Below are 15,673 nucleotides of genomic sequence, written 5' to 3' on the forward strand. Positions count from 1 at the left end.
TTTGAAAAAAATTAAATTTCTTCGTGAGAATAATTTTTTCGCAAACCGCATTCAAATACATCATAGGAAAATTAGCTCGAGTATGGAAGAAAATTAATGAATTTCCCACACACACTCGTGTGGAAAAAAATTGCTCCGTAATTCGACATTTGGTATTGAAATTCGATGCACCACCAAACTAAAGCTTTTTCTCCACCCGGCAATCGTATTTCTTAAAGAATTGAATCGGATTGGACAAAATATTTAGTATACCTACCTTGATGCAAGAATGAGGACAAATACAACGAGCTTCGTTCTTGTCATCGCTTTCACAAACCGCATAGAATTCGCATCTCTTATTCTCACAACCATCTGTGGAAAAAGAAAAAAGAAGACTATAAATTATTACTTTCTAAAAGTCAATATCTCTAAGGCCAGGATTACACTATTAAAGTTTGGTAAAAGATCTTTTACAAAACTAGAAAAAAAAAAAAAAAAAAAACCAAAAAGCTTATTGGTTAGATTTTTCAAGTTTTTGAAAGAGCTTGTACAAAACTTTTTAAAGTGTAATTCTCCGGTCTAATATGTACCGTATATGACACGGCCTCTCTTTTGTTATGCTGGAATCATACCATAAAAGTTGCATAAAAGTTTATTTATAAAACTTGAAAAAAATTAACCAATAGGGTCATCGTGGTTGCATTCGTTTGAATGTAATAACCTTATTGGTTGAATTTTTCAAGTTATATAAATGAACTTTTATGAAACTTTTGTAGTTTAATCCTGGCCTTACACACCTTTTAGTCACTCAAATGATTACTACTTACGTATCCAGAAAAAATGGTGTAAAGAGAGTATAAAATATAAGCCTGTCGAGATAAATGTATGTTAGGGTAAATGTGATAAATGCGGTAATTATACATAATAACCGGTTGTTATGCATACTTACCAAGCATTTTGGTAAGTTTGATAAATTTCCTTGCATTTATCACTTTTACCGGTGCTTATGCATAGTACCCCAGCCTTGCGTCGTTGGTAAACATGGCAAATCATACTATATGATATATCAGTCAGGATAATCAATCCATATATGTACTGTATCATTATACCGTGGTCTGATCGTAAAATTTATTATCATTATATCGGGGTGCGACTATGTTCATGTCACATACTAGACTCATTTCATTTTTTTCCATATTCATAAAATTCACCAGGGTATTGTGCATAATCACAGATAAAAGCGGCAAATTTCAAGTATTTATCAAATTTACCAACGACGATTCGGTATTATGCGCATTCGCATTCGTAAAACTTACCAAGACGATTGGTAAGTATGCATAATAACCAGTTATTATGTATAATAACAAATTCATCACATTTACCGTAACATACATAAATTATTTCTATAACAAAGAATTGATCGTTAATACGATTTCTGGCTATCTGAATAAACTTCCCAAATTTCGTGGGCCAATAAAGGCACTACTTACTGCAGAGCCCCGTGTAAGCTACTTCGATGTGAATCTTTTGCTCGCATCCTTCCCTTTTCAGCTTGCAGAGATTCGTATAGGATATTCCGTCCGTACCGCACACAGGCTCGAACTCTTCTGTGCAACTCGGGCAATCACAAACTGCGTATCCTGCTCTGATCACGCACACCGAGCCGAAAGAACACTCGTGATTGTGGCATGGACCCCTCTCACCTTGAATTAGACATAATACTGATCATTTATAATCGTGCACACTGTTGAAACAACCATATGCATTCTCGATGAAAAACCATAGTCTTTATCTGATTCTACTAGAATAGTGGTGCGCAAACTTTTTGACACACGACCCCCTTTTAACCAAAACATTTATTGGTGACCCCTACATAGGCTGATCATAAATTCGGAATGCCCGGAAAACCGGAACATTCCAATTTTTATAAGTAAATGTACTGTCTCAAAAGCACTTTTCAGAACACTTCTTTCGGTTTTAATTAGGACTTATATTGACTTCCAAAGATATTTCCTTTTTTTAATATCATAAATATTTACTTTTGATGTAGTTAGTGTCCTTTATGCAAGATGGAAGTGTAGCGAGGTATTTTCGTACACAGGGTGATTACGAAAGCATCATACGATTTCAAAATGATTATACACTTGAAATCGACCCATTAGCAAAAATTGTTCATAAAACGTTGACGCATTTCTTCCCGTATATTCACATATTACTTATCATTATATTCTGCTTTTTTAATTTTTAAGATATATAAAATTTCGAAACATCCGGTGATTATCTCTAAGTCCTTCTGTAAAAGTACTAACTTGATATCACTCGCTGCATGCCAAAAGCACGAATGTACGAATTTTCGTTTTTTCTTATCAGCTGTTTGGATATTTTGTTTTGCTATCTAAGTTGTGCCTGCGAATGCGTATCCCTATTGAAACACACGTTACAAAACGGTTTAGGAAAATAACTTCCATAGAGTAACATAGGTAGAGTAAACATCCAAACGACATTTCCCACGTTCTTTTTTTTTGCAAGGACATTCCACATTTGCGACTCTGGCATGATGGAGCCGATATATTGATTACTGTGCAAGTAGAATTTGATAAAATTACATTGTATGAAAAATGGTAATTAGCTCAGCTGAATGAAGGCATTCTTCAGTTTTGACACATGAAATGACAAATGAATTTCTCATTTGGAAGTTTTTAATTTGGAGAATCTCTAGCGGATCCCCTCCCCCCTAGTTCATTGACGCAACCCCCCCCGGGGGTCGCGACACACGGTTCGCTCACCACTGCACTAGAAGTTCGTTTTCTTATGCAAAAAGTATTTACCACAAACTTATTTACAAATGGTGCTATACACAGCTTATGTATTACACAAGCTACAATTACGTTAATCGCACATCATAGCAACATACCAAACATATCTCTGTTCTCAACACCTTCAAACATCAACTCTGTTCTCATTATACCGTGATTTTCTGTGTATAATCAGAGAGCATTGAGCTTGTTTTATAAGATTTCCCGGATAAGTATTTTTTAAGATTTAAATAGTGGCGACCACTCTTCCCATCATTTATACGTGCTTCAATCTCATTGGAGAAATACAAAAAAGGTGGTTCAGTATCAAGTTAATGACTGAATCACTAATACGAACTTCACTGGTAAGTTCTAGAATTTTTTAAAATTTTACTCCGGTTATATTATGACGTTCTCAACATTTTATGGCTTTTTTGATAAATACTTACGGCTATAGACAGCTCAAAACAAAAGAAAATTTAATTATACAAGCCAATGATATCAAATCTTCGGTATTGGATTGCATTGGTCATATACAGTATAGTCAGTCATGCAAATACATCCATCCGATGTTTAAGAAATTTATTTGAAGCAATGCTGAATATTTTCCGTGTCCCAAGGGAGGCATAATGCCAGCATGAATTCAAATCCTATTAAACAAACGAAAGGAATACCTACTGTGTAAGGGAACATTTAAAAATAACAGAAAAGCATCCCGCACAAACATTTCCAATTTAGTACGTACATCAAAGGGAAAACCCAAAATATATCATTCTTCCCAATTTCTATGAAGATATACAATAATAACGTTATAATAAATATTTATTCTCGAATATATACATAAAACTTGATATTATACAAATACGCTAGTAAGTAATCTCGGAATACTGACTGAATCGAATGAATATCATCATAATAATAATAATAATATCCATTTTAAATATATATAACGAAAGATTCTTTCTAGAATTTCGATCGTCCATTGCATTATATTACTCTCTGAAAAAAAAAATGGGAGAAGTAAATGCAATTTTAAAATTTATAAGTTGGGGAAAAGCCAAATTGAAATAACAGTCATTCGACATAAAAAAAAATATAATGCGATAACATTTTATTTCCTTTAAAGAAAAATAATTTAAGTTTCCGCAAATATTTTCGAACATCTTTTAAAATCATTCTTTGTATATAATATTTCAATTTATTGCAAATACACAGACTTAAAATTGAACCGCGAGTATTCTTGCAGGTGAAAAATTGATTATTATTTCTCAAAAATACGAGTTTACAGAGATGTAAGGAGATTTCCTTTACGCCATTTCAAAAATGTGAAAAAAGTTATTTTTTTTTCCTCAATCGTTTCAAGAAATGTTTTGCTCTCTTTCTTTCTCTCTCAATTCTATGCTCTTCAATTTTTCTCTCTAAATAGGATTTATGGGAACTATAATGCCTAACGTATCCCGTGGCTGCCGAAAACAATTTTAAAAATGGAATAAATGGGCCGTGAGGTTAGAAAAGAGGGTGTGGTTGGTTATACCTTTTTATTTATATATTTTGGCTTATTTTTATATGAAGTATTCTTTCTGGGTTCGGCACAAAAGAGAAAGGTAAAAAAAACACACATTATTTTCTTTCGTCGGACTGGATTTATATCCGGCAATAAAATAACTATTTCTAGAATCAACACGTCTTCTCTATACGCGTCATTAATTCCGGCGTTTTCCAACAATTGAATCTTTGCTCTTCTTCGAAGGAAAAACGCGGAACACACTTTTCATCAACTTTTATCTTTGTTATCTGTTTTTGTGTGAGTGTATGTGTTGGATTACGTTCCATTTCGTAAATACTTTCAATTCTATTGCAGTGGAAAAAGTTGAAGTTATTGAAAATAATTCAATCCTTATATACTGAGTGGCTGGCTACTTGAGTATGACCACCTCATCAATGTTTCGTTGGGTCATCTTTTGCTTTCAATACAGAGTTGATTTTTCTTGGCATGGACTCTACGAGATGTTGATATGCCATTTGTGAAATCTGAGATCATGCCCGATGAATAGCACTTTCCAATAGTGTGATATCAGATGGTTGTGGATCTAGATGAATGAGGACTTTTTCAAATACTCGATGGGATTGGGGGGGGGGGCACCTAAGCAAAGGTAACTCCCATTCTTGTTCCTCAAACCAATTATATACAACCCCCCCCCCCCCCCCCACTTTTTGGCTGGACGCATTATCTTGTTGAAAGTAGCCATCGCACTTGAGATAAACACAACGGGATGCATTTGGTCAGCAATGTCTTATTCCGACGTTCATGAACACTAATTAAAGGACCCGAAGCATGCCAGTAAAACATTCCCCCAAACCATTACGTTCGAAGGGTTGTTGCAACGCTCCTGGCATCCATGCTTTCGTGCTGTTCCAAATTCTAACCTGCCCATCCTGCACACTGTAACTGAAAATATGATTCATCGGACATATAACTCGTTTCCAATAATCCACAATTCTTGCACTCCTGAGTGAATTCGAGACGTTTTCTCTTGTTAGCGGCAGACGGCAACGGTGTTCGAGCTGCTCCCTGGCTTGCATATCCCATACATTGCATTTCGCGGTTGACAGTGCGTTTAGAGATCCTTTGCGACGATCCTTGATTAAAATCTGTTGCAATTGCTGCACTGTTACCGTTCTTTTGCCTTTCATAAATCTCCCCGTTCCGCACGAGTATTCACCAGTCGGTGACGATCACAAGTTGCACGTTGAGACAGTTTTTTGCCTGACTGTTCAATCTCAAACTACAGCTGCTCTTGAACATTTTACATATGCCGCGTTTCGCTGGTACTCGTTTCATGGCTCAGAGTTCCTACAATCATTCTATGTTCAAAGTCCATCGAGTACATATAACTTTTTCTCTCATATCTTTACAAACAATGCACCTACACTACTGTCTCAAGAACTAGTTTGTACAACAAACTAGTTCAAAACTAGTACAAAAAGTTTTCCTTTTTTATACTAGCCCTCTAGCGGAAATGGTGTGATGTCATAGCTCATTTGCTTAAAACTGTCAGGTGGTCATAATAAAGTGGCCACTGAGTGTACCAGATAGCGTTGTGTGGCAAAATTTGATGGAAGACGTGCATTATAAGGTTATTTCGACGATATTCTTACTATTATGGTGTCGTATGGTTATCAAGAGAGCTTCGTACTGATATCACGAGGGAAACGGTCGATGCAGTTACCGTACAATTCGATTTTGTGTTTTAATGAACAATTCGTCCTTCCTCACTTGGAATACAAGCACAAAGTTGGGTTTATAGCTTATAATTTTCGAAATTACTGCGAACCAAATTTGCTCAGCCAATGGCTTCTACACGGCCCACGAAAGGTGTACTTTAGAAAAGTATCAATACGGAAAACACGATAAATTCTTACGCTGACCATATTTCTCTGGCAAAAATATGGGAAATCAGGATCCATACGTGGTATCGCCAATCATCACGAAAAAATTGTCAAAGTCAAGTAAAGTTGCCAATTCATCACCATCATCATCATCATAAATAATTTTCAATCCACTGCTGGATGAAAGTCTCTAATTTTTTTTATTTTACTCTGTCTGATGTCTTAGCCATTCAACTGACTCCAGCCACTTTTCTGATCTCGTCGATCCATCTTGCGTGGACTCGCCTTCTCGGAGGTTTAACACCATGGGTGTACCAATCCGTGTGGTCCATCTGTTGTCCTGTCTTTTTGCAATATGTCCATCTCATTTTCATTCTAAACGTTTAATTATTTCCACTATATCATATACCTTTGTGTGGCTTTTCATCCAAGTGATTTGTTTTCTGTCTCTCCTTGTAATGCCTAACATACATCTATCCATGTTCCTTTGTGTTGTCTGTAGCCTTTGTATCGTCTTGTGAGAGTCCATGTTTCAGCTCGTAAGTTAGTGCTGGTAGCACACTCTGGTTGAATACTTTTCTTTTCCGGCATAATAGTACGTGGTTCTTCAGAATTACACAGTTTGTGCCATCAGATCTTGATCTTTTTGTTTATTTCATTAATGATGCCGTTGTCCATTGTAATTTCTTGTCCCAGCTATTTTCTACTTCTTCTAGCTCTGTGTTGTTAAGCAAGATCATCTTTTTCAACGCAAAGGAGTTGAACATAACTTTAATCTTTTGCAGATTAATTTTCAAACCCACATGAATACTTGACTTCGCCAGTTTTTGTACCAATGTCGTCGCAAAACGCAAATGGTTGAGAAATTCTCCATTTACTTTAATTCCTTTCTCATCCCAATACATTTTCCTGAATATTTCTTCTAAAACAGCAGTAATGAGTTTTGGTGAGATAAGTACCACCTTGTCGGACTCCTTCTCCAAGTTTAATCTTTGCTTTTCCTTTATCTAACGAATTGTTGCAGTTGCTTTGTCATATATTTTAGTAATGATACTGATGTATGAAAGTTGCCAATTATAGCTGAAAAAATTGTCAAAGGCAAATAAAAATGCAATTGCAGCCAATTTTTTTTTTGAAAGGCAAGTAAAGTTGTTTAAGGGCTGAAACTGCATAAAAATGGCCAATGGCAGGAAATAGAAAGCCACAAGTCACAATGAGTAAAAATGAAATTCACGAAACCACATAACAAACAAACACGTGAGATGAATGTATTTATATTAGTATAATTTATTACATGATATTATTGTAATACAATTTATAAGTCAAGAAAATAATATTGATTCCTGATTTTGATACTTCAGGTAAGCCCTGTGGGAAGTAAAGGAGAAAAGTGACACTTCATAGAAGTTGGGATTACCAAAATGACGGGAATGTCCCTTAAAATATGTACCAAATGGTCACCGCACGCACGCACGCACGCACGCACGAGTTTCTAATCCACCAGCGATGGAAATATCGACTAAAAAGGTCATGCCCTCCTATTCTAAAGGCTTAGAGGTTTCGAAAACACAAAGTTATTTTGGTTTTGAGTAATACCCGATGCCATTTTATTCGTTCTTGTGCTCATTTCGTCTTGTGCTATTTGTGATTCAAATACCCATTGGTTTTCAAATTACCCGCCAATTCATATAAATTATGATGGACTAGAGCTGTTGGCGGTTTAAAAAGAATGGATGATTACACTGCTCAACACTGATTTTGTTCTCAAAGTTTTTTTAGTGATTTTAGAGTGATTTTGGGTCGCCGATTCCGAATCTGGCATTGGTTTTCTAAGATTGGCTCTATTTTTCGAAATAAAGTGAAAATTAAATTTCGATGGTAGTACATAAGCAGCATACAAATCACATTCGACATGTAAATCAATAATAAATTTATTATCAATAAATTGAGATCACTGATATTCGATCATAACATAAATGCTATCACGCATTAAATAAAATAGGAAAATAAATAAAAATTGAAAGCAAAAATTAACGGCTGCAGATTATATTTAAATGTTGAGAGTATGCCTGATCTCAAAAACTATAGCCAGTTCGGCAAAACAAACACGTTTTAAAGTCAGCAGCCCCAATGCACACTAAAACCATTGAAAATTTCCTGGGAATATTTTTTTCTTTTGTTGAGCAGTGTAACTTATGCAATTAATGCGCATAATTTTTTCAATACCTCAATTAATTAAGTTAATATTGAAATCAAACTGATACTAATCAAAAAGATAAACTATTTTCTTAGAAGTAAAATTTAAGAACTTAACATCTTATTTAAAGAATGCCCCCAATATCCACCATTATTTCAAGTCATACTTGAAGCAACGAAAACACTTAATTTTCTCAAAAATTTAAGTTTTTATGCAAGAGAACTCTATCAAATTAAATGAAGAAATAATCAGTTAATAAATACGGAAAAAAAAATTCGACCAATATATCAGGCCGCACATTTATGGGAAATAAATATTATGACTCGAGGCAAGGGATGATTAATGAATGTTAAATAAATAAAACAATGAATAATTTAATAATTTCAGATTGAAGTATGCAGGTACTTGAAAAAAAAAATTGTTTCAAATAATATTTGAATGACAAACAAGAAACGTTATTATTTTTCCCCCCTCAAAAAATTAAAAGATATACTTGGTGAAAACGTCTCAACGATTCTTCATTCGACATGTAATTAAATACCTTTTTTCCTTCAATTAAATTGAAATAAAAATACTTATGAGGAAGAAAAATATTTTTATCAAGAAAAGTTGTCAAGAACATCTATCCCATTAAGGGACTTTTTTTAGAGGGAAATATTTTAAAATTACATTTATTATTATTATTTAGTAAAATGTAATTAGATGAGTTTTTTTTGAGGGAATTTTATGATACGGACGCAATTAGATTGCAGCCAAGGTAATTAAGAACAGAAAAAAATCTTTTTATATTAAACAATAAATATAACATATATAATGTTGTTATTTCCATTGTCTTGGACATTTATCTGAGGAGCGAATTAAATTCGAAGTCTTTAATGACTATAGTTATTGTTGCCAGAGGTTAACACTATAGCATATATAGAATGCTTTTTTTTCCTTTTTTTTACATAAACCATGAGAAGTATTTGACAAGGGGTACTTTTATGTTAGAACCGTTCAGTAGATTCTTTCAAAATACACTTTCTCGTAATTTTACGCATGCATTGGTCATGAACATACTATATTTCGACGGTGTACGCCAGGCATCTTCCACCCGTTGTTGCTCCGTTGCTCGCGAATACCATGGTGCTTCCTGTAGCACTCCCAGAGTCCTCAATACTCGTGTCCGATTTCGTGCTCGCGAGCACCCGATCGAAGTTCCGACTGAACATTGTACAAATTGCATTCAAAGATTAAAATCATCCTGATTTCATGCATTCGTACGTCAAACGTACCGCTCTTATTTTGATGATGGGTGCAGACATTGCCCGTGACTAGGAAAAAGGTCGAAGACCTTTGGTGTACCCCGTCAGGAAATATGACATTTATACGCGTAGGAATCGAATTTCGTAAGTTATAGGAAATATATAAATGGGCGAGACTGTCAGATGAAGACAGCATAACTTTAATTTCGAGACAGCATAAAAAGTTCATTAATTTGACACCAGTAGCGTTTTAACATTTCTCATTAAGTAGTGTATACGTTAGATTCCAAACTTTTGTGACATTGTCGGCTATACAGTATTTCAAAAGTTATTCAAATAAACATGAAATTTTCCATGTGACATATGTGCCCCAATTATTCATCTTTTTTGCTCTCGGGTATCTCGAAATTATTCGGAAAGGTTGGAAATGATTCTACGATGTTACTTCACACAACAACTTTGGCCATATCGCTATACGCAATTTCCACCGTTAACGAGTTGGGCTGGAAATGAAAGTGCCATCTATCGGTGGTCGTCTCGTCTCCAGTTCGTTAGGAAAAATAATTGGTGCTACCTATGTTCTTTCCCCAGAATCGAACCTGGACGGGACAGCAAAATTCACGGCGGTAGACGAGCATCTTAAAACCACGCCATTCGGGTGTTAAAATCTCGTTTTAGGATGCTGTGCCACAATACAGGAGATATTAAAAAGGTCATAATTCTTGAACGGACAAAGATAGAGTAATGAAACCGATGTCTTGGTACACTAAATTGATCATATTGACACTATAGAGCTAACAAAAACGTCCCTGGGGGAATGTTCTTGAACTTTTGCATTTTATATCGATAACTTTACTAGATTTGAACAAACTTTCACTACAAATCCACAGAGTTTCGTTTAGTGGGATTATAAAACACAAGGTTTACTTAAAAGTATATACTAAATATTAAAAATTCAACTTTTTACAGCATATCCGTTGATACAGTCGATATTCATTGTAACGCCCTCATCGTTCCACGGGAAACAGACATTGTATTTAGAGGTTCGTTATATTGAAAGCTTGAAGAAAAATTTCCTTCTCAAAGGATTAATTATATTATTCATTTTTAAATAATGTACGCAGTTAAATCTGCGGAGGAATGTTTACGACGTGCATGTATCGTCACGTAGTAGTTCTAATAGTTATAATAAAAATGCATTCAGTTAGAAAATAACAATAAAATTGCAATAATTGATTAAATGCATGCACACTTATGCGCTAGATTCCCCAATATCAATGGTAAAGGTGGAAACACACAGTTTTAGTGAACGAAAAACGTATTTTATTCATTTCTTTGCAACAAAAAGGAGTGCGACAGAGCTGAGTTCGGATGCTATATTGGATAGAATTGTCTTGGTATTTTACATTGAATGAAAAATGACTTGGTTTAAATTTGAAAACATTTGCGACTTTGTAACGGTTTTTATTAGGGTTATAATTTCTATGACAATGCATATTGATTGTACAACAGTTTCCGATTTGTCTTTGTAACATCAACCGTATCCTCTTTGTCAAATTTCACAATCGCATCCCCTTTAGAGGCTTTGGCCAAGCAATATTGAATAAAAAATAATAAATAAAATATTTTTTACAGATTTTTCATATTTTTTGCTATTTTTACGTGATAAAACATTTTTTTTGATTTCCAGTAAATTTAAGGTTTTTTTTCCCCATGATTTTCAGCAATTAAGGCATTTTTCAATTTTCATACTTGAGGCATATTTTCGTATTTTAGAGCATTATTTTGAATATTTCAGTAGAACAATGAAGAAATTTTTTTTTCCCAATCTCTTGAGAATTTCCCACAATTGACAATTTTTTGACAGTATTAGCAATAATTGACAATTTTACTTACTTTTGACATAGTTTTTCGTAATAATTGACGATTTCTCAGCGATATTAGCAACAATGGCAATTTCACTTCTGTACTTCGGGCAATAATTTTTGACAATAATCGGCGACATTCCATAATTTTCAGAGGAAATATGGTCGACCTATTTATAAAGGCGCTTTTTTGGGCATAAATACATTTTTTATGGATCATATTCGGCCGGTTTTTGGGCATAAAAGTCCTAGCCCTAGTTATTATAATGGAACGGCTGTGATAACTTAAATTCAGAATAAGCCTAAAATTAATTTTTTGATAGTGTTCATTTCATCATATCACGATCTTTAGTTATCATTTTTAATCCTTTTGTTGTCGTATGTGTATTGGTAACCTTGACAGTGTTGTACGTAATAAATAAAGAAAAAATAACAATTTTTTTTCCAGAGAATAATCTGGAGATCATTCCAAGGGTCATGAAAGTATAATCAGAATAATTATTTATTGAATTCATTTACGGCTGATTTGAAGCAGCGGAGATAATATTAACTTGTAATGTAATTAAATATGAATTTATACGAATCCGAGTCGGAACAAAGAGGTACTCGATATTTAAATACGGTTGAGTGAATGTTCGACGTTCCGTTAAGAACAAAAATCGAAAATAAAAGAAATCATAAAGAAACAAAAGGAAGATGAGAGACGAACAAATGAGATTAAGGAGCTTTTGAATCGCAGAAAATTCTTGAGAAACATTTGTTTTCAGCAAGAAAAATACGGAATACATTTTGTATACGAGGTGCTGATCGTTTTGGAAGCGATTTTGAGTGTTTGGTTGTGATCGATGCTGCTTTGATGCTAAAAATCGTTTCTTCAGCCTCAAAAAAAGAACTCGACTCAAATGTATGATTTATTGGCTTTGAAAGCCTTTTGAATTTCTGTTGAATCATGGAACTCTTTAATGGTTATTAGCAGGGATAGGATGCTGATGACACTTGCATTTTTATGCCTTTTTTCACTTTTTTATTTTTGAGTTTTGGGGTATTTCTTGCATTTTCCGGATATTTTTCACTTTTAATTTTAAGTTTTGGGGCATTTCTTGGTATTTCCCGGATATTTTTTCACTTTTTAATTTTTGAGTTTTTGGGCATTCCTATATTTTTTCACTTTTTTATTTTTGAGTTTTGGGGTAATTCATTTGGGGTATTGGCATTTTCCGGATATTTTTCACTTTTAATTTTGAGTTTCGGGGCATTTCTTGGTATTTCCCGGATATTTTTTCACTTTTTTATTTTTGAGTTTTTGGGCATTTCCTGGCATTTCCCGGATATTTTTCACTTTTTTATTTTTGAGTTTTTGGGCATTTCTTGGCATTTTCCGGATATTTTTTCACTTTTAATTTTGAGTTTTGGGGCATTTCTTGGCATTTCCCGGATATTTTTTCACTTTTTCATTTTTGAGTTTTTTGGCATTTCTTGGCATTTCCCGGATAATTTTTCACTTTTTCATTTTTGAGTTTTTGGGCATTTCTCGGATATTTTTTCAATTTTTTATTTTTGAGTTTTGGGGCATTTCTTGGCATTTTCCGGATATTTTTTTCACTTTATATATTTTTTGACAATAGAAAGGATTGACAAAAAATATATGAGAGAATACTGATTGCATCAATATATAGCAACAGTCCTCCCCCTCTCAGTCATATCCTTCACGGGCCTCTCAATAGTGAATTTATAGTATAAAAAAAAAATGTATAGAATCACATCTCTGGAACCCCGGACTGGAGCCCTGTCATCCCCACCTTTGTGGGGTTGGGGGGAGGTGTCATAGCACCAGTGTTAATAACGAATTCACGAAGTATAACTCATTTATCAGAAAAATTGTTATTTTTTGATGAAATCTAAACGTTGAGAAAAAAAATTTACATGTATACAATTTTGATGCTATCAAAACTTTTCCTTTCCACTTTCAAACGTAACCGGTTTTCCTAACAAAAATTTTCCCATTTGTTAGGGCATTTTTTAAAGCCATTTTTTTCAAGATTTTTTCGCGTAACAACATCCAGGGCCTTGGTTATTTGTCTAGTTTCATTGTCTATAAAAAGTGAAAAAAAAAAATTAAACAATTGATGAAAATTCTCACCGCATTCTCCTCGATATGAGAGGGTGACTTCTCTTTTTGATATGCATGCTTGTCGTATGAGCTCACATTCGTTATGGTATGACCGACCGTCCGACCCGCAGACTGGTCTCATCACCGGTTCGCAAACTGGTGGACAGCGGCAGGTTGCGATCCCGTACCTGTCGATGTCGCATCCTTCACCCGGTCCACATTCCAAGCTCTCACAGGGATTAGCTCCTGAAACATGGAAAAGAAAATCGGATAACGGCATGTTCGCAATGAATAAAACATCTGTTAGATGCAAGTAAATTTATTTACTTAGCTTTTTCTACCATGTTGTATCTATTTTCTACCATATTCTGGTTGATTTTTCGAAATTATTTTATTTTTCACGGATTATACATTATACACAAATGCAAGCATATAAAACACAAATGCCAGCATATAATACACAAATACCAAAATATAATACACAAATACCAATATATAATACACAAATACATACAAATACAAATACTGGGGCGCGGTAGCCCAGGTCGATAAGATACTTGCCAAAGGATGTTTAGAGATGTCACGAGTTCGATACCCGGTTCGTCCTTGGGGGCAGTGCAAGTATTACGTCATCATATATGAGGGGGGGGAGAGGAGGGGGTTTCTGATTTGCTGACTTTTGATGACTGGGGGGAGGGGGTCAAAAATGGCTAAAAATTTGCTTACGTAATACTTGAACGGCCCCTTGTCAGAAAACTTTCCTGACACAGGGGTACAACAAAAACGGCGACATGACCACAGAAAAAAATTGCTACCGCAGGGAGTCCTTCATCGAGTGGTTAGCGCATCAACCTCCCAACGAGTATAAAAAAAACAAGCCTGCCGTTCGGAATCGGCAATAAATTGCAGGTCTCGGTCTAATTAGCCTTAGTGTACAGAAAATGACCGTGGTGCGACAAAAATGATCAATACATACACATATAATACAAACAAACACTTTGTAGTCTTTAGGGACTGAAGAGACCTTCCAGCAGGCCCAGAATTAATTGAATATATTTTTTTGCAATGGTGTTATTGTATTTATTAGATACGTTTCAATGTATCTCAGTTTGAATGTATTTTGGAATAAAAGAGTTTAGAATTAAATTACTTATTGTGAAGCTCAATATAAAATATATCATGCATCATTGCCCTTTTTAATTAATGTATTCTTTACTCTGTTCAAAACTGTTTCCATAACTCTTACAATACATTCAACAATAGGGGAAAAATATTCCTCTGGAATATTTCTCTTTTATTTTGCTGTGTGTGTGTGATTTATTTTCTGTGGAATACACCTGTTTTATTTTCGTGTGTTATTTTCTCTGGAATTTTTCTGTTTCTTTTTCTACGCTAAATAGTTTTCTGTGGAATATTTCTGTAAGTTACTTATTGTGGAACATTTCTCTGAATTATTTTCGTCAGGAAAATCGCATGGAATTATTTTCATCTACAATATATGTATGTATATAGTTGTGTTTTATCTCTTTTATTATTTATTCTTTGGAATATTTTTTCTGAATAAATTTTTTGTCTGGAACATTTCTAAGAATTATGTTTCTCTGCAATGAAATATTTTCTCCAATATTTCTGTCTAGAACATTTCTTCCAATTACATTTCTCTTGGAGACATTTTTTACTCTAGAATCTTTGGATCCATTGAGACATTGTAATGAAAGATGCCATAAGGAAACAAAACAAAAGTGTGTTGTTTTGATGTTTATTGTATTGATTATTTCTATTGAAATATGCGCTACGTGTACACTTTCGTTTGAAAAAGTAGTTTCGTCTTTAATTGACAGTGAAGTAAATATTTTTGTTCATTATAATAATTTGAACTATTTTTTTTTCACGATATTTCTCGAAAACTAAATTAATTACGGAAATAATTTTTCAAAGTTATAGGCTCTGATTTAGCTACACGATCTTAGCTACACGAATTTTCGTACAAAGCTATTTTGAGATTGAGTGCCGTTCTTTGATGAATAAATAAAAATATCTTACAGAGATGACGCTATTTTCTCGCTCTGCAATACAGTGGGAAAGATATTTTT

The 15,673-nt window shown here is 34.2% G+C and overlaps 1 protein-coding gene across 1 annotated transcript in view; it reads right to left on the reverse strand.

The window, feature by feature from the left end:
- The window catches only part of LOC149088139 (agrin-like), a 344,527-nt gene that overhangs the window by 95,859 nt on the left and 232,995 nt on the right, over positions 1-15,673 (reverse strand). The window contains exons 6-8 of the mRNA XM_089244905.1: positions 13,611-13,826; positions 1,470-1,682; positions 257-351 (exon numbers count right to left, since the gene is read on the reverse strand). Coding sequence (XP_089101031.1) covers positions 257-351; positions 1,470-1,682; positions 13,611-13,826 — 524 coding nt within the window. The remainder of the gene's footprint in view (positions 1-256; positions 352-1,469; positions 1,683-13,610; positions 13,827-15,673) is intronic.

Source organism: Pholcus phalangioides, unplaced genomic scaffold, assembly GCF_987345545.1.
Source record: "Pholcus phalangioides strain wild (caught in Gottingen) unplaced genomic scaffold, Ppha-v1.0 ptg000003l_1, whole genome shotgun sequence".
NCBI classification, from domain to species: domain Eukaryota; kingdom Metazoa; phylum Arthropoda; class Arachnida; order Araneae; family Pholcidae; genus Pholcus; species Pholcus phalangioides.